Below are 19,184 nucleotides of genomic sequence, written 5' to 3'. Positions count from 1 at the left end.
TGGATAGGGAAAATGTGGCACATATACACCATGGAATACTATGCAGCCATGAAAAACGATGAGTTCGTGTCATTTGCAGGGACATGGATGAACCTGGAAACCATCATTCTCAGCAAACTGACACAAGAACAGAAAATCAAACACTGCATGTTCTCACTCATAGGTGGGTGTTGAACAATGAGAACACATGGACACAGGGAGGGGAGTATCACACACCAGGGTCTGTTGGGGGGAAATAGGGGAGGGACAGCAGGGGGTGGGGAGTTGGGGAGAGATAGCATGGGGAGAAATGCCAGATATAGGTGATGGGGAGGAAGGCAGCAAATCACACTGCCATGTGTGTACCTATGCAATAATCTTGTATGTTGTTCACATGTACCCCAAACCTAAAATGCAATAAAAAAAATTTTTTTTTAAACTAAAAATAGAACTACCATATGATCCAGCAATCCCACTACTGGGTATATATCTAAAATAAATAAATATCAGTATATCAAAAAGACATCTGCACTCTCACGTTTACCACTATTCACAATAGCCAAGACATTAAGACATGGAATCAACCTAAGTGCCCATCAATAGGTGAGTGGATTAAAAAAGTGAAGTATACACATTTACACACACACACACACACACACACACACACACACACACCCCAAAATACTGTCCAGTCATAAAAAAGAAGGAAATCCTGTCATTTCTGACAACATGAATGAAACAGGAAGATATAATGTAAGTAAAATAAGCCAAGCACAGGAAGATAAATACAGCATGATCTCACTCATATGTGGAATCGAATAAAGCTGATTTCACAGAAGAGGAAAGTAGTATGGTGGTTATAAGGGGCTTGGGTGATTATGGGTTGGGGGAATTTTTGGTCAAAGGATATACAATCACAGAAGGAGTAAAAAATGTACAGAATGGGGAAATATATAGAAACACAAACTAGACAAGTGACTGCCTGAGGTTGGGGGTTGGAGGGAAGAGGATAGATGGATTGGTGAGAAATGGGGAATGACTACTAATGGTTATGAAGTTTCTTTATTAGATGATGAAAATGTTCTAAATTTGATTATGGTGATGGTTGCAGAGCTCTGTGACCATACTAAAAACCATTGGATTGTACATTTAAAATGAATGAATTGTACAATATGTGAATTATATCTCAATAAAGACGCTGAAAAGAAAAAAAAACAATACCAACCAACCAAACAAAAGAATGTAATAAATAGTAAAATTGTGGAACCAAAAACAGAGCTTGAAATGTGAAATGGGAGTGAAGGAATAGAGAGTGTCACACCAGCAGGGAAAGCAGATGGTAACAACTGAGAAAGACGACAATAGAAAGACTGAGAGTGAACCTTGGGGAGTATTTGTATTTGGATGAACTCAACCTATTTTATAAGGCTAACATAATCCTTAATATCAAAACCTGACAACTGCAGAACCAGAAAGGAGAATTTCAAGCAAATCTTACTCATGGATACAGATTCAAAAATCCTAAACAAAGTGTTAGAAAATCAGTTGATTTATTTAAAAATGTATGACAACCACACGTGGTTCTAGGAATGCAAAATTAGGTTAACATTTGAAAAATTAATCAATGTAGTTTACACTACTGACAGAATAAAGGAGAAAAACTATTTCATCACCTCAACAGATATTTTTAGAAGCATTTGAAAAAAATTAATATCCATTAATGGTTAAAAATACATAACAAACATAATAAACATTTTAAAAACCTGATAAGGACATCTACAAACATCTATAGGAACATAATACTTAATGGTGAAATACTGAAAGCATTCCTTTAGGAATCAGTTACAAGATAAAGATGACTGCTCCCATTACTATAATTCAATGTGCCAAAGAATTAGCCAGTACAATAAGGGGAAAAAAAGTGTGGCCAGGTCCAGTGGCTTGTGCTCATAATCCCAGCACTTTGAGAGGCTGAGGCAGGCAGATTACTTGGGCCCAGGAGTTCAAGACCAGCCTGGGCAATATGTTAAAATCCTGTCTCTCAAAAAAATACAAAAATTAGCTGAGTGTGGTGGCATGCACCTGTAGTCTCAGCTGCTCAGAGGCCGAAGAGGGAGGATCACTTCAGCTGGAGTTTGAGGTGGAGGTTGCAGTGAGCCAAGATTGCAACTGCTATATATAGCATATATAGCTTTCAGTTATAGATAATTTATTTAATAAGAGAATTTGCTACAGTGCTGAATACAAAATGTATACAAATCTCTACATATTTCTATGCAACAGGTAAGAAGTATAATGAAAAAGATGTAACACTGACAAATACATAAAAATATAAAGCATCTAGGAAAAAAAAATCTTAGAAAGGATATACCAGACCCTTATGAAAAAATTAGAACATGTTATTGAAAGATATTAAGACGCTCTAAATGAAACAAACATAAAAATACATTCCTGAACTTGAAGTATAATAAGAAAACCCCTAAAATATGTTATTTCAGGTTTATTTTAGGTTTATAATCCAGGAAATATATTATTCCTGGATTATATATATTATTCTGGATTAGAAGATTTCATATTGGAAACAGTTGTAAATCGTCACTCACTGATCTATAGATTCAATGCAATTCTAATAAAAATCTCAAAAACGGTTCTTCATGAATTTGGCAAATGATTCTTAAATTTATTTGGGAGAAGAAAGGGTATAGAATAGCCAAGAATCCTCAAGATGGTTATCAATATAGGAGACTTTGTTTACCAAGTATCAAGACTTATAGCAGTTGTAATTAAGACAGTACAATATTGTTACAAGGAGAGATTGATTTGCCAACGGAATGAATAAAAGCTTAGAAAAAGACCTAGACGTTTATGGAAACTTGCTTTTGGCAGCAATATACTGTATATGAACGTAGTAATGGAATTAGTTGTTTGTATAGAAAAATACAAATTTGTACTCCTGTACCAATTCTTCGTGATTTAAGGACTTGAGTGACAAAGCAAAGTTTCAAAAAATATCAAATATAAAGGAAAAAATAAAAAAGTTGACTACCTTAAAAGTAACACTTAATAAAGATTTCCCTCAGATCTGTAAGGAAAAGACAAAGCACAATAGGAAATGAGAAAAAACTTGAACAGGCATTTCACAAAAGAGGAAACCTACATGGCTAATGAACATGTGAAAAGACCGTTCAATTTCATCAGTAATCAAAAAAACACAAATTAAAATTGTAATGAGATAAACTTTCATATCATCTAGATTGGCAAAATGAAGCCTGACAATATCAAACACGAGAAAGATCTACAGCAAATGGAACATTCTACAGTATATTGCTAGTGGCAACACAAATTGGTATAGTTTCATAAAAGATAAAATTATTTTATAAAGTTGAAAGAGGCACATTTCTAATAACCTGACAATTTCACTTCTAGATAAACATTCCGGGTCATGCATGACTAAGGACACAAGAATAATCACAGCAGCACTATTTACAAGAGCAAAAATCTGGAAACATCTCAAGTTTCCATCAACAAAATAATGAATAAATAAATTCTGCTATATTCATACAGTAGAATACAGTATGGCAATAAAAACAAGCAGGCTAAAATACAACAACATGTATGTATCTCAGGTACATAACACTAAGCACAAAATAAATTTGCATATGTATGCTTTCAGTTATATGAAATTTAAAACATAAAATCCAAATAATAAATTATTTAGGGATACAAATGTGGCAAAATCATGAAAGAAAGAATTGGAATGATAATCACAAAATTCAGATGACCTCTGAGGGTAGAGTATAAACAGAAATGGGAAGAAATAAAAAAAAAGGCTTTGAGAGTATTATACAGGTCATTTTTGTTATAAGGTAAGATATCTAGGTATTTGCTATATTCTTATTGTCTAAACCATATAAAGATTAATAATTATTCTTTTAAAAATGTTTTATTGTGGTAAAATATACACAACATAAAATTTATTATTTTAGCCATTTTTAAGTGTACAATTTGGGGGCACTAAGTATATTCACAATGTTGTACAAACATCAACATTATCCATCTCTAGAACTTTTTATCATCCCCAACTGAAATTCTGTACCCTTTAAACAGTAACTTCCCATTTTCACATCCCACCAACTTCCCCCACCACTGCAGCTTCACCAAGTATTCTCTATTCTACTTTTTGTCTCTATGATTTGCCTATTCTTGTATTCTATTTATATGAGTGGAATAATATGTATCATACAATCCTTTTGTGCCTGGCTTATCTCACTTAGCATAACATTTTCAAAGCTCACCTATGTTGTCGCATACATTAGAATTTCATTTTTTAAGGTGAGTAATATTTCAATGCAAGTATATATCACATTTTGTTTATCCAGTATATATCACATGTAATATTTCAATGCAAGTATATACCACATTTTGTTTATCCAGTCATCTTATGGATCACGAGGTCAAGAGATCGAGACCATCCTGGTCAACATGGTGAAACCCTGTCTCTACTAAAAATACAAAAAATTAGCTGGGCATGATGGCACGTGCCTGTAATCCCAGCTACTCAGGAGGCTGAGGCAGGAGAATTGCCTGAACCTAGGAGGTGGAGGTTGCCGTGAGCCGAGATCGTGCCATTGCACTCCAGCCTGGGTAACAAGAGCGAAACGCCATCTCAAAAAAGTGTGACTAACTGGCTTTCAGTGTGCAGGTTAGGATGTAGAATCCGAGGATAGAATGAAAATCTTTCATGTCTTTAAAAGCCTGTGATCTTAGAGGTATAAGTACATGGGAAAGACTAAAGTGTCCATGTACATTTGTATGATTTTCTTTTTGGCTGTTGTGAAAATGCCACTATGAACATCAGTGTACAAATATCTGTCCAAATCCTTGCCTTCACTCCTTTCAGATATATACCTAGAAGAGAAATTGCTGGATCATATGGCAACTCTATGTTTAACTTTTTAAAGAACTGTCATACTTTTTTCCACAACAGCCGCACCATTTACATTCCCAGCAGTAACGTATGAAGAGTTCCAATTTCTCCACATCCTTGCCAACACTTGTTATGTTACACTTTCTTTTCATAATAGTCATCCTAATGTGTATGAAGTAGTATTTTATTGTGGTTTTGGTTTGCATTTCCCTAATGACTAATGATGTTGAGTATCTTTTCATGTGTCTACTGGCTATTTGTATACCTTCTTTGGAGAAATGTCTATGTAAGTCCTTTTCCCATATTTGAATTGGTTTGTTGTTGCAGGGGTTCTTTATATATTTTGGATATTAATCCCTTAACATATACATGATTTCCAGTATCTGTGAGTTGCCTTTTTGCTCCTTTTTTCTTTTCTTTTTGAGACAGAGTCTTCCTCTGTCATCCAGGTTGGAGTGCAGTGGTGTGATCTCAGCTCACTGCAACCTCTGTCTCCCGGCTTCAAGTGAGTCTCCAGCCTCCTCAGTAGGTGGGATTACAGGCTTGGCCACCATGCCTAGCTAACTTTTGTATTTTTAGTGAAGATGGGGTATCATGTTGGCTAGGCTGGTCTTGAACTTCTTAGCTCAGGTGATCCGCCTGCCTCAGCTTCCCAAAGTTCTGGGATTACAGGTGTGAGCCACTGCACCTGGCCTTTTTGCTCTCTTGTGATGCACAAAAGTTTTAAATCTATATCAAGTCCAATGTATTATTTTCTTTTGTTGCCTGTGCTTTTGGTTCATATCCAAGGAATCAATACCAAATCCAATGTCCAAAGATTTCCTCTTATGTTCTCCTATCTTCCTCTCCTATATCCAATCCATAAATACAGTATATATGTCTATTTAAGTCCTAAAATTTCTTCTGCAATGTTTTGTAGTTTTCAATGTACAAGGGTTGTTTTGTTTTGGTTTTTTGCCTCCTTGGTTACATTTCTAAGAGTGTTACAGTTTTTAACTATTACGTTTAAGTCTTTAATCCATTTTAATTTTTGTATATGGTAGATGGTAAATGACCAACTCCATTCTTTTGCAGGTCAATATTCAATTTTCCCAGTACTCATTGCTGAAAAGACTGTCCATGCCACATGGTCTTACGACTCTTGTCAAAAACCATTTGACCATATATGCAAGAGTTTATTTCTGGTCTCTTTATTTTTGTTTATTTATTTTTGAGAGAGAGTCTTGCTCAGTTGCCCAGGCTGGAGTGCACTGGCTCAATCTCGGCTCACTGCAACCGTTGCCTCCCAGGTTCAAGTGATTATTCTGCCTCAGCCTCCCGAGTAGCTGGGATTACAGGCTCCTGTTACCCAACCAGGTGACTTTTTGTATTTTTAGTGGGGACAGGGTTTCACCATGGTGGCCAGGCTGGTCTCAAACCTCCTGACCTTAAGTGATCTGCCTGCCTTGGCCTCCCAAAATGCTGGGATTACAGGCATGAGCCATTGCATCTGGCCCCCTATTTCTGGTCTCTTTACACTGCTTTACTGTAGTTTTTAAATAAGTTTTGAAATCATGAAATGTGAGTCCTCAAATTTTGTTCTTTTTCAGGATTGTTTTGGCTATTTGGGGTCCTTTAATATTCCATATGGCTTTTAGGATGAATCTTTTTTCTTTTTTTAAAATAGAGAGAGTCTTGCTAGGTTTTCCAGGCTGGACTTGCACTCCTGGCTCAAATGATCCTCCTGCCTCAGCCTCCTGAGGAGCTGAGACTACAAGTTCATGCAACCATTCCTAGCTGGGTATTTCTACTTCTGCAAAGACCATTGTTGAGACTGTGATAGAGACTGCTTTGAATCTGTAGATGGCTTTGGGAAAATATTGTTATCTTAATAATATTAAGTCTTCCAATCCATGAACACAGGATATCTTTCCATGTAAGTCTTAAAATTTCTTCTGCAATGCTTTGTAGTTTTCAAAGCACAATTGTTTTTTGCCTCCTTGGTTAAATTTATTCCCATTTTATTCTTTGTGACGCCACCATAATAAAACTGTTTCCTTATTTTTCTTTTTCAATTTTCATCTTTAGTACATAGAAATACAGCTTGCTTTAGTGTTGATTTTGTATCCTGCAACTTTGCTGTAAAAATACTTTTTATTTACTGAATATTTAAAATGAATGAATCCACACATTGATGTGCATTTATATAAGTTAGAGATACACTTTGCAATCATGGCATTAACATCTGCCACAACTTCTAAACAAATAAATATTTTTATTTGATAATCTACAGAAGGAAGCTAAATGTTGGAAAAATATTTACTTTTATTCTTTAATCATCCTCATTTTCCTTTGTTTTTTCAAATTCTGCCATTTGTTGACCAATCTTCCCACACCCCTTCCTTGAAACATGTGTCTCCCTTGGCTTTGGTAACATTGCAATTGCCCCAGTTTTTCTCCAATTTATCTGACTACTACTTTTTTTGGCGTCCACTGGCTCATTCTTCTCCCACTTCCAATTCCCTGCTCTTTGAGTGTTCTCTAAGACTTTGTGCTCAGTCCTCTGTTCTCTTCTCTTTGCATTTGCCTTCTTTAGATTCTTCTTTTCCCAAAACTTCACCTATTTTCATTTTAATGACTCCCCTTAACAATTATATGATAGGCAGTGAGCATATGAAGAGCTGCAGAACCTCTACACTAATGAAAGAAATGCATATTAAAATGAGACAACTTTATTACCATCAGATTTACTAAAATCAGAAAGTTGGATGACACAGGTCTACAATCACATATATGAAACTCCGAAGATGTTTCAAAACACATAATGTCTCATATTTTAAAAGGTATAGACACTGTATATGGCATAGGGAACAGTATCCTGTAACCGAGTATATTAACATTTCTACAATACAATGTATGAATATTCGTATTTAGTAGGATAAAGACTATAAGCAGCCTCATCTTAGTTCAGGTAAAATTTTACAGCCAAATGGATTTGATGTAAATTTATATTTTAAAAAACTTAAGGTTTTTAGAGTTTTTGGATTTTAGAAGTGGGCTAGCTAGTGTTAAAGAAGCTTTACACACTGCAGATGAGAATGTGAATTACTGCAACTGTTCTGAATAATCATCTGGAAGTACTTCATGAAGTTAAATAATGGTATGTTCCATGATTCAGTAATTCCAGCCCTAGGCATAAACTCTAGAAAAGGTTTGTACAAATGGTAGAGGAGATGGAGGTAACCTAAGTGTTCATAAGCAAAATGTAAAGAATATTTACATCATCAGAAGCAAGAAATTTGGTGTTCATGTAGATTTTAAGAAGCAGAAAAAGATCTGTATTAACATGCCACTTTATAAATTAAAATCACATACACACACACAAAACAACATATAATATTCAAGGACTTATATAAATATAGTAGCATGGCTGCAATTCAATGGGATTGAGGATAAAGGGAAAAGTAATAAAATAAACTGAAAGGAGCTTTATACAGACCAATCTGTATATATTGAGGAGTGTTATCAGTTCAACTCTCCTCACCTACATATACCAAGGAGTATCATTAAATCAGCTATCTTCACCTGGGGCCCAGAGGGAGAGAGGAAAAAACATAAATCACTTTTGTCCACCTATGCATAAATATAAACCCATACATTCACATGTGCAATGTCATAGATGATGGAACACATTCATTCCTCATTTATGCTCTAGTCCTAAATACTTAACTGGGGTTGGCATATACTATAATTTTGGGGTCTGAAGAGATATCTAGCCATAAATTACTTTTATTTAAAATTATTTTTATTACCACCTATGTTCCTTCCTCTTCTTTATTCTATGTAAAGCTGCTGGAGACTATGACACTGTCATCATCTGGTTGTCAGGTAGAAAAGGAATACCCAGAAATGATATTTATCTTTTGGACAGAAGCTCAATTTCCATTTTATCCTCTCACAGAGTATAAACATATAGCTTTATACTATTTGTAGATTATCATCTCTGACTCAAAAATGCACACAAACTTATTTGTCCAAAGGAGTCTATTGGTAACTCCATTATTAAAGGAAATGCAATTTTTTAGCATTTTGTAAATACCAATGGTATTGAATAATGTTCAATATCTGAATCATTATACAACTCGATAACCATAAAAACTGAGAAGTTCCAGAACTATATTCTTCCCCTACTCTTCTTACCTCCATACCTAACTATAAGAAAAGCATTAGAACAGTGTCCAAAAGAGTAATCACAATACTTTAGTATTTTCTAGTCTAAAATGCATTAGTAGAAAATACTACTCTAGAAAGATTACTCAAAATTTTGAATATGATGAAAGATTTCCTGAGCTAGAAATATCCTATATGATTTTCATAGCAAGAGGCGTTGAATCATAACAATACATATAAATGATGATGGCCTATCTCCTGAACATAAATAAGCCTCCAGCAGTCCACATCTGGCTCTGATGAAATGTTTACCTAGAGTCTATTAGAGATAATAAACCACATAATGTCCCATCAGCATTGCCTTTATCAGAGTGGTTTTAGTATCTGCTGCAAACTGCTAATTGGGTTGAAGATTATTTAGATATATTTCTAGTACTAAGTAGTCAACTAGGATCTTCAGGAAAAAAAAAGGTATTAGAAAATCCACAAGGAAAAAATGAAATGGAGAGTTTCTTTGCTTGAATACTTCCAAGTTTCAAGTTCTTTTTATGCCCAAGCTTGCCTTAAAAATGTATTGGTCTAAGGTTTCAAATCATAAGCAAAGAAATACCGTTTTTCTACTTTGCAGAAGGTAAAAAAACAGGGATGTCTTATTGACAAGAAGAAAAACAAAGTCTAAAGGGGCTCCGAAAATGAACTGATACATGGTTTCCACAAATAGACCCAGAACAACTCAAATCATAACTCTTTTTTCCACTTAATCTAATCTCATCTTTCTTTCATAAAACTCTCAACTACACCAGCAAGGAATGAACTACTTCTGTTGGTAGATAATGTACATGAATTTACAGAGAGAAGTGGACAGATTTTTTTTTTTTTAAAAACCACTCCTTATTCTGATAAGAAGTGCTTAAGCAGGGAGGAATACCTTTCACTTTGTTTACCCTTAAGTTTCTCTCTCCAGTATCATTAAAAAGACCAAGAAAGTTTTATATATACATCTCAACAATTCAAAAGCAGAATTTTTCAAAACCTTAAGCGTGTGCAATTATTTTTAAAAGGTAAAAAGAAAAAAAGGATACAAAATTATCAATATAAAAACCAACTCACCAATGATGCCACTATCTCTGCTTTCAAGGGTAGAAGTTGGACTAGTAACAGCCCCATAGCTGCAATCCTTGGCAGTTGCATTCGTACTGATGGGTGGGAGTGTAGAGCAGGGGCTACTGGCTGGTGGAGAGGCAGTGCTGCTAGTCAGGGTGGAACAGGGACTTATCCGCTGGGTGATTGCTGAGGTCTGAAAAATTGGAATCATGAGTAAGTAAGATAACCTGACCACTGTTAAAGTATATTTTAAGATAAAATAAATGCTATGATGGCAGAAAAAAACTACATGCATAGCTCTTGCATCTATTAGGTACTATGTGTTTTTGCTTCTCGGATAAGGACTTTAGGGTCTACAAATTAATGTGAAACTTGATGAATTTAACATTAACAGAGACTGTTGCCAATTTTTCTGCCTACTAAGTTTCCAGTGACAAGTGCCCTATCATTGCCATTCATTAACGGAATAGGGAATTTTTTAAAATTAAGTCAAGTTTTCCTTGCAATCAATAAAACTTTTTGGAAGACCTGGAAGTTTGCACTGTTAATACTTTTCCTTCCTTCCTTCCTTCCTTCCTTGCTTCCTTCCTTCCTCCCTCCCTCCCTCCTTCCTTCCTTTCCTTCCTTCCTCCCTCCTTCCTTCCCTTCCTCTTTCTCTCTCTTTTTCCATCCTTCCTTTTTTTTTTTTTTTTTGAGATGGAGTTTCACTCTTGTTGCCCAGGATGGAGTGCAATGGTGCAATCTTGGCTCACTGCAACCTCCGCCTCCCAGGTTCAAGCAATTCTCCTGCATTAGCCTCCCAAGCAGCTGGGATTACAGGCATGCACCACCACAGTCAACTAGTTTTGTATTTTTAGTAGAGACGGATTTCACCATGTTGCTCAGGCTGGTCTCGAACTCCTGACCTCAGGTCATCCACCCGCCTTGACCTCCCAAAGTGCTGGAATTATAGGTGTGAGCCACTGTGCCCAGCTAATAATTTTCTTTAGATGGGGGGGCGGGGGGAATCCCTACAGCTGGGAAGAAATAAAGTTCTTAATGCAAAGAAGTGTCTTTTTGATACACAGGCAGCTGTCCAGAGACAATAAATGAATGCATGGAAAATATGCCTTATTCTAAGGCATATTTGTCTAATAAAATAAAATACTATTAATTTAATACAAACCTAAATAACTTCTCTGTAACAGCATTACAGCCTGAGATCACTTTGTATCCTGAATGATTCTTACACTTGAAGTTATGTGCTTCAATATGTAACACTGAAGTTTTAATGTAAAGGAATGAATAATAACTTAAAAGATTGGTGGTAATATATTCTTGGTTTACCTAACTGAATGACAATTCACTTTTCTTCAACTCTTTCTACACAAATAAATTACTACAATAGTGAATAAAAGTATATTTTTTCAAACACATTATATCCTTTTTTTTTTTTTTTGAGACAGTCTCATTCTGTTGCCCAAGCTGAGGTGCAGTGGCATGATCTCGGCTCACTGCAACCTCTGTGGCCCAGGTTCAAGTGATTCTCCTGCCTCAGCCTCCCAAGTAGCTGGGATTACAGGCACCTGCCACAGTGCCCGGCTAATTTTTGTAGTTTTAGTAGAGATGGGGTTTCACCATCTTGGCCAGTCTGGTCTTGAATTCCTGACCTCGTGTTCCACCCACCTCGGCCTCCTAAAGTGCTGGGATTACAGGTGTTGAGTCACCACGCCCGGCCTACGTTTTATCCTTTTTAAAATTATTACATGATCAGCAGCAAAATTACTGGAAGAGGCACTAATGATAAATTTAACATCTTTAAATGTTATATTTAAAAGAAGCCTTTCAACTTCTTTACATATGGAGTCTATTCATAGCCTTTCTGCTAAAATTTAATAACTGTGGAATATGTTGATAACTAGCTATGTGAATATTAAGGCTTTTCAACTCATCCTAAAATGATTTCCAGATGCAGTCAATTGTATTACCTGTGCTGAATCTAGGTTTTGATTTTGTATCATCTGTGTTAAATCTAGGTTTTGATTTTAATTTAAATACTGTAACCAGGTTACAAAAGATACATTTGACTCAACAAAGAACAGATGACATTTTAATTACCCTCCAACCAAATAAATCTTTTCAATCATATCAATAATATTAGAAACTGATTTTTCTTAACAACAGAGTAAGCTTTCATTTATCCAAATTTCTCTTCCACTATATGTTATCTTTCCAGAGAAGGGGAGAGTTTCAATTTGTTCATAATCTCTATTTTTATAATATGATGCTGGTCTCCCAGAGCATGATTTTTTTTTTTTACCCTTAAAATCTTTTTTCCCTTACAGAGCAATGATTCTTAACGAGGCACACAGTAATATCACTGTGCCGTATAAAAAAACAAATATGCAAGCTCTCTCACAAAATTGACAGACACTGAGCCCCATCCAGATTTACTGAATTGGAATCCTTCAGGTTAGAAATTCAGCAAACAATTTTTAATCTCCCACTCCTAGTTTGAGACACATGTGGGCAGATGAAATGAACTTTACTCAGGTCTTTTACATTAGATATAGCTATAGTCACCCCATATTGGAAAAGTTTTTGGCCCGATGTGGTAGCTCATGTCTGTAATCCCAGCACTTTGGGAGGCTTGAGGCAAGTGGACTTCTTAAGGCCAAGAATTGGAGACCAGGCTGGCCAACATGGCAAAACCCCATCTCTATTAAAAATACAAAAATTAGCTGGGTGTGGTGGTGCATGCCTGTAGTCCTAGCTATTCAGGAGGCTGAGGCATGAGAGTCACTTGAACCCAGGAGGCAGAGGCTGCAGTAAGCCAAGGTCATACCACTGCACTCTCGCCTGGGCAACAGAGTGAAACTGTCTCAAAAAAAAAAAAAAAAAAAAAAAAAAAGGAAAGTTTCATTATGGTATGAATCTATTACTTTTATAACAACTCATTTCTGTTCTTCGACAAGATTCCCATCCTGTTCTTTGTGAAAGAAAACTGTATTAATGCATAGTATAGACAATGTGGAGGTTAAGCCCAAACAGCACTTACTTATTTTTATTCTAAGCTGTTTTCTGCAAAGTAAAGCATGTATCACAAAATGTATACTTTAAAAGCTTTAACTGTAAAAGCAAAGCTTAAATATCAAGCCATTTAGAAAACAGAAAATTGTTCATGGCTTATGACTTAAAAGGCAGGCCTAATATTTATTTAAGGAGACTAGTTCATGAGCTAGAGAAGACATTATCTATTCTCCATGCTGTAGGCTAAAATGAACATCTATTTAAGCTACTGCACTTCCTAAACCTTTCAGTGTTTTTCCCATTGTCCTTAATGTTCTCCAGAAGGATCCTAAGGAAGCTCCCAATCTGGATCTCTTAAAGGTCCTACAAATACACATAGCAAGAAGCTAAACAGGAAATTCATAAGATCCATTCGAACACCTTGGAAACTACTGAAAGAATAAAGGGGTCAGGTAAATATCACTTTCATGCTTTGTTTTTTTTTTTATAAAAAAAAAGATACATGCTGACTTGCATTAGATTCTGTCATTACTAGCACTATTTTGAGAATATCATCACTACGTCATCTTCTTAAACAAGGCAGTTTATCTTTGTTAATATACTGTTTAGCTCAGAAGAAAGTCACCAAATTAACTTGACCTCCTACTTCTTGATAATCTTCCTGAGATCAGAAATCAATTTAGCCACTTTCTTGTGTGGTTCCAAGATAGTTCCAGCGTATATTATATTGCAAGAAGGCTATCATTTAGCTTCATTATTAATATTTTACATTTGTTTAAAGCTCAACAATTTAAAAATATTTTTATATATTATCTCATTTACTCCTTATCAACCTAGTATGAGAGGCATACCACTTAAGAAATGTGAAAATGAAAGCAACAAAAGTATAAAGTTATGATATAATTTTCCCCAAATTGCATAGTCCTGCATATATTTATGTACTAACTATGTTGCATATTATTTTATACTTTTTATTTCTATGGCATTTTACAGCTTACAAAGTATTTTCATATTCATGATTTAACTTGAACCTTTCAACAACCCTGTCAGGTGTTATTATATCATATTACACTGGAACAGTATGCTGTGGCTGTTAAGAACATAGGTTACAAAAGCAGACTGTCTGGATATGAATATCATTCCATCACTTTCTGGCAGTGTGTTTCCAACTCTTGTTTGAAAATTGGAATATAAATGAACTCTACCACACTGGAGTGTGAAGAAGCGTAAACAAAATAGTGCAAGTAGAACAATTAGTACAATGATTGGTACACAGCAGGTATTTAATAATTGTCAGTTATTATTACCTTTGAAAAATATAAAGCTCTGACAGGTTAAGTGACATGTCCAAATTTACAAAGTGGTAGGTGGCAGAGTTGGAAATAGAACACAAATTTTCTCCCTCCTGGTTCAATGGCTTTTCTATTATACCATATTGCTTTAATTATATTAAATCAATGATACCGCTCATTTACTTAAGATTGTTATCCAGTAATGTACAAGTAAGGTACACTCCATAGACTTGTGACTTTATGTAGAAATCACTGTGACATGCAGACTCTCAAGAGCAACAAGTATACATTTTATCATCCAAGGAAATGTAGCTGTGTAGAAATGATAGTGTCCTTGAAAAATATTCAGGTTGTAAGATGTAAGACATCATGTTACCTGGTCATTATCAGAACAGTCGCATTTTAACTTGACATGAATATCCAGAAAAGAAAAGTAAAACAGATGTTTTACTGATCCCAATTTTTAAAAATCCCTCAGTAATCTCATTCCCATTTTTTATTCACAGAGCACAGCATATTGACATAGTTACATTATAAATTGATTAAAAAAATCATCAGCTCTGCCATCACGAAACATACATTCCTGTGATGAGGTAAAACAACCTCGCAACTAAACATGCAATGTAATAACACTTAATGTTAAGAGTTATGAAAAAAAAAGTAGAAGGATAAGGGGATTTAGGGATGGGCAGGTAAAATTATTAAAAGAGGAATTAAATGAGACCTCTCCAAGGAGGTAACATTTAAGTAGAACACTGAATAAGTGAGAAAGTGAGTTATGCGGGAAGAACATTCCAGTACAAATGAATATAGTTGATGTGTCTGGAGAAAGACAAGGAAGCCAATGTGGCTGGAGAGCAGTGCATGAAAGGGAGAGGGGTAGGAAGTGATGTAGGAGAGGTGGCAAGTGGCTAGATCAGATGTGGCCTTCCAGGGCATGGTAAAGATTTTAGATTTTATTCTAAGTATGATGGGAATACAGTAGAAGATTTTAAGCGAAGTGACAGAATTGGATTCACATTTTACAAGGATCACTCTGGCTACTGTGTGAACACACTACAGGGGTGCAAGAGTGGAAGCAGAGACCTATCAGGCAGCCATTTATTCATATAATAATACCTATTGAGCACCTAGTAATGACAATAATGTTCTAGGGGCAGATGATACGGCAATGGGTAGAATAGGCAAAAATGCCAGCCTTCTAGCCTTACATTCTAGTGCCTATTGGAGTAGCACAGTCAAAAGATGACAGTGGCTTGGACTTGGGTACAGGAGTGGGAATAGTGAGAAGGGATCAGATTGAGTACAACAGTCTCTGATTTGCTGAAAGAGTGAATATGGGTCTGATGGAAGTCAAATGGCTCCAGTGCTTTTGTCCTAAACAAGTAGGTGATACCATTTATTCATATGGGAAACACTGCAGAAGGAACCGGTTCCGGGGAGAAATGCAAGGGTTCTGTTTTTGACATGTTAAGTTTGGGATACATTTTAAACATTAGGTAGAAAATATAATGTAGAAAGCTAAATACACAAATTTCAAGTAAATGGGAAAAGGCAGGGCTAGAGATAATTAGGGAGTATTTAAATAAATACTTAAAAGATAGTATTTAAATAAATAAGAATGAAGAGGAATCAGTAAGATTAGAGTCACCGAGTATCTTAATTTTACAAAAATTTCCCAGGTAAAGACAGTGTGCAGCTAGCAAAACCAATAACCTAAAGAGTGAGGCTTGAGGAGAGAGCCCTGAAACGCTGAACACATCCACATGATACATAAATATATTCAAATAATCCTTGTATATCTCATTGTGACAAATGTAATATATGATATAGAATCTTCACTATTTATTAATAAAAATATGCAATTTAAAATTTGTCACCTGAATAAAACGCTTCACTATCAGATATCCATGTTGAAGATTAAGACCATATAAATGAATCTGACTCTAATACTTTCTTTTGCTACATTTAAAATGAAAAATTGAAAATAGCAACAACAAAAAAGAGAAAACTATAAAATATTTTTTAAATTGCTGATTTTTTTTCACTTTCTGAGATGGATACTTAGAAAAATCCCCAAATACTTAGATATTGAGTGATATACTTCTAAATAGCCTCTGAGTCCAAGAGGAAAGCACAAAAATTTAGAAAATATTTTAAATTGAAATAATAAAAACTAAGTATAACAAAACTTGTAGGATGTAGCCAAAGATGTGCTTAAAAAGAAATACTAGTTTTAAATTTGTATTTTAGGAAAGCAGAAAATCTAATTAATGATCCATGTAATCTTTTAGATACCACTTTCTATATCATCATTTTGTAACTGATAAATTCTACTGTGGTCACAGTAGTTGGAATCTTTGCAAATTTGTCAAGACCTGTTCTATGGCTCAGCGTATCATCGAATTGGTAAATAATCCACATCCACTTGAAAAGAATATAATATTCTGCAAATTTGGGGTGCAGTGCTTATATACCTGTCAGTTTTGTTGGCTTGCTCATTCATTCATTCATTAAATGAATCAAAACCTAAAAGTGGATGATTCATAAACTGAAGAAATAATTGTGATTATGGAAAATTAAGTTGTATTCTAGGCCTTAAAAGGCATTCAACAATTGGGATTATTTCTGGCATAATAAGCTGATTCACACCATGTTTCACAAAGGTGATCAGCTTACCTGATTTTCATCCTGTACTTCCATGCTGTATTGGTCACCTGGCTGAACTTCTGTGACTTTCTCTCCAAGGAGGAAACCCAGACGAGTCATGAGTGTGTTTGCTGCCTCATCTACAGATGGAGGAGGGCCAAGCTCTTGTTCAGTATCACCTGTAACAAGGAGGCATTGAAGAACATGAATATTTCAAAATAAAATGGTCTAGTTCTGTAACTATTTGTACATTCACTTTGATCATTTCTTTAGTTTTCACATTTTAACTCAAAAATTACAAGGTTATGAGGTTTTTCTTGAACTACCCACTTTCAATATAAATTTGTTTCCAAATAAAAAATTTATAAGAATCAAATAAAATTGAGGCTGGGAACTCAAAATGATTATAAATGTGTGGCAGAAAAGAATTTTTATCTAAAATGAGTACCTGTTTATGTTAAGTTGACTTACTGTCTACATATATTCAGGATTTGTTTTAAATTCAGAGTGTTTAATCTCACCTTGTAACAATCCAGGGTAGCATAGATTTTAAAGGACAATACAAAAATCTTTTTATGGGGTCAGATATATAGTTTTAGCATTATTAACTGTAATATATGGTTTGCTGCCAAAACACAACAGCATCACAAAACACAATCATATCCTATTGTTTAGGATATTCAGTATTACACAGTAAACCACTCCAAATACCAAGAAGGGTACGGTCTGCATTGTTGTTATTCCATTTAACATTTATATTAACTTCTCTAATAAAGTCACAAGCTGGGAGTCAGAGATAGGGTATATGGGTATTTTTGCATATTAGTACTGAACTTAAGTGTTCCATCTGTGGAAAATCTCTATAGAACTCTCACTGAATCTATGTCAAAGTAGAAAAACAAGGCTCTATTCTTCCTCTCCTATTATCCTCCCAGAGGCAACATAAACAGATTTCTTTGCCACAGAAGAAGTAAGAAAATCAGTAGGGTTATTTTTATATTCTAAACATTTAGATACTTATTTTTATCTCAAGAATAATTGAAAGCTTCTTATTCCTTGATAAAATGAAAAGGTAAAACTGCTCACTTCAAATTAATAACAAACACTTTCCTCCCTCTTAAAGGTTAAACTAACTAATCTTTTGCAAATTTTCTCATCATAGATTCCAGACCTCTGGGGCTCTGTTTCACTGTCTCCTATAGAGTTATTCTGATAATTAATATGTGTTTTCTATGTACATGGTTAATAACAGATATGAGAATTTACATAACATGGAGTTAGCCACTGACTTTGAAAACTTTACAATCAATATGAAAAATAAAAGTATATATTTATTTAACATATACTTATTTAATGCTTAGTATGTATAAGTCACTAACATAAACACTTCATATATATTAGCTTACTTAACCTTAGTAACTTTAGATACCACGTTCTAAGGTAGAAATTATTACCCTCATTTTACAGATGAAAACATGGAGGCACAAAGAAATTAAATTATTTGCTCAAAGTCACACAACCAGTAAATGGTAGAGCCAGGATTACAACTTGAACTCCCTGACTCCAGAATCTATGCTTCCAATTAGTAAGACACAGTGTCTTCCTTAGTGGAAAGAAATGTTACAAATGGTGAGGATGTCTAAATAAGACATAACTTATTAACAGGCATATTGCTTATAGTATATTAATCTCAATAACCCTAACAAAGCACGTTGTAAACATTAAGTAATCAAACAAAGGTTCTTAAGAGATAATTGCAACACTTCCTACATTACTACTTTCAGTACTTCCAACTACTAATGCAGAAAAAAGTTCAAGAATTCTTCTCGGCCGGGCGCGGCGGCTCATACTTGCAATCCCAGCACTTTGGGAGGCTGAGGCGGGTGGATCACAAGGTCAAGAGATCGAGACCATCCTGGTCAACATGGTGAACCCTCGTCTCTACTAAAAATACAAAAAATTAGCTGGGCATGGTGGCGCGTGCCTGTAATCCCAGCTACTCAGGAGGCTGAGGCAGAAGAATTGCCTGAACCCAGGAGGCGGAGGTTGCGGTGAGCCGAGACTGCGCCATTGCA

General features: G+C 35.1%; 1 protein-coding gene across 9 annotated transcripts in view; it reads right to left on the bottom strand.

Annotated features, from left to right (window-relative positions):
- TANC2 (tetratricopeptide repeat, ankyrin repeat and coiled-coil containing 2) overlaps positions 1–19,184 on the bottom strand; it is a 442,578-nt gene that overhangs the window by 185,130 nt on the left and 238,264 nt on the right. For all 9 annotated transcript variants that reach the window (XM_010330283.3, XM_010330284.3, XM_010330285.3 and 6 more), the window contains 2 exons: positions 17,140–17,288; positions 10,166–10,352 (listed from right to left, as the gene is read on the bottom strand). In XM_010330283.3, coding sequence (XP_010328585.1) covers positions 10,166–10,352; positions 17,140–17,288 — 336 coding nt within the window. The remainder of the gene's footprint in view (positions 1–10,165; positions 10,353–17,139; positions 17,289–19,184) is intronic.

The sequence above is a fragment of the Saimiri boliviensis genome, chromosome 17, assembly GCF_048565385.1.
Source record: "Saimiri boliviensis isolate mSaiBol1 chromosome 17, mSaiBol1.pri, whole genome shotgun sequence".
Classification (NCBI taxonomy): Eukaryota; Metazoa; Chordata; class Mammalia; order Primates; family Cebidae; genus Saimiri; species Saimiri boliviensis.
The sequence above is the reverse complement of the archived record's forward strand: the minus strand, read 5'-3'. Positions and strand labels throughout refer to the sequence as shown.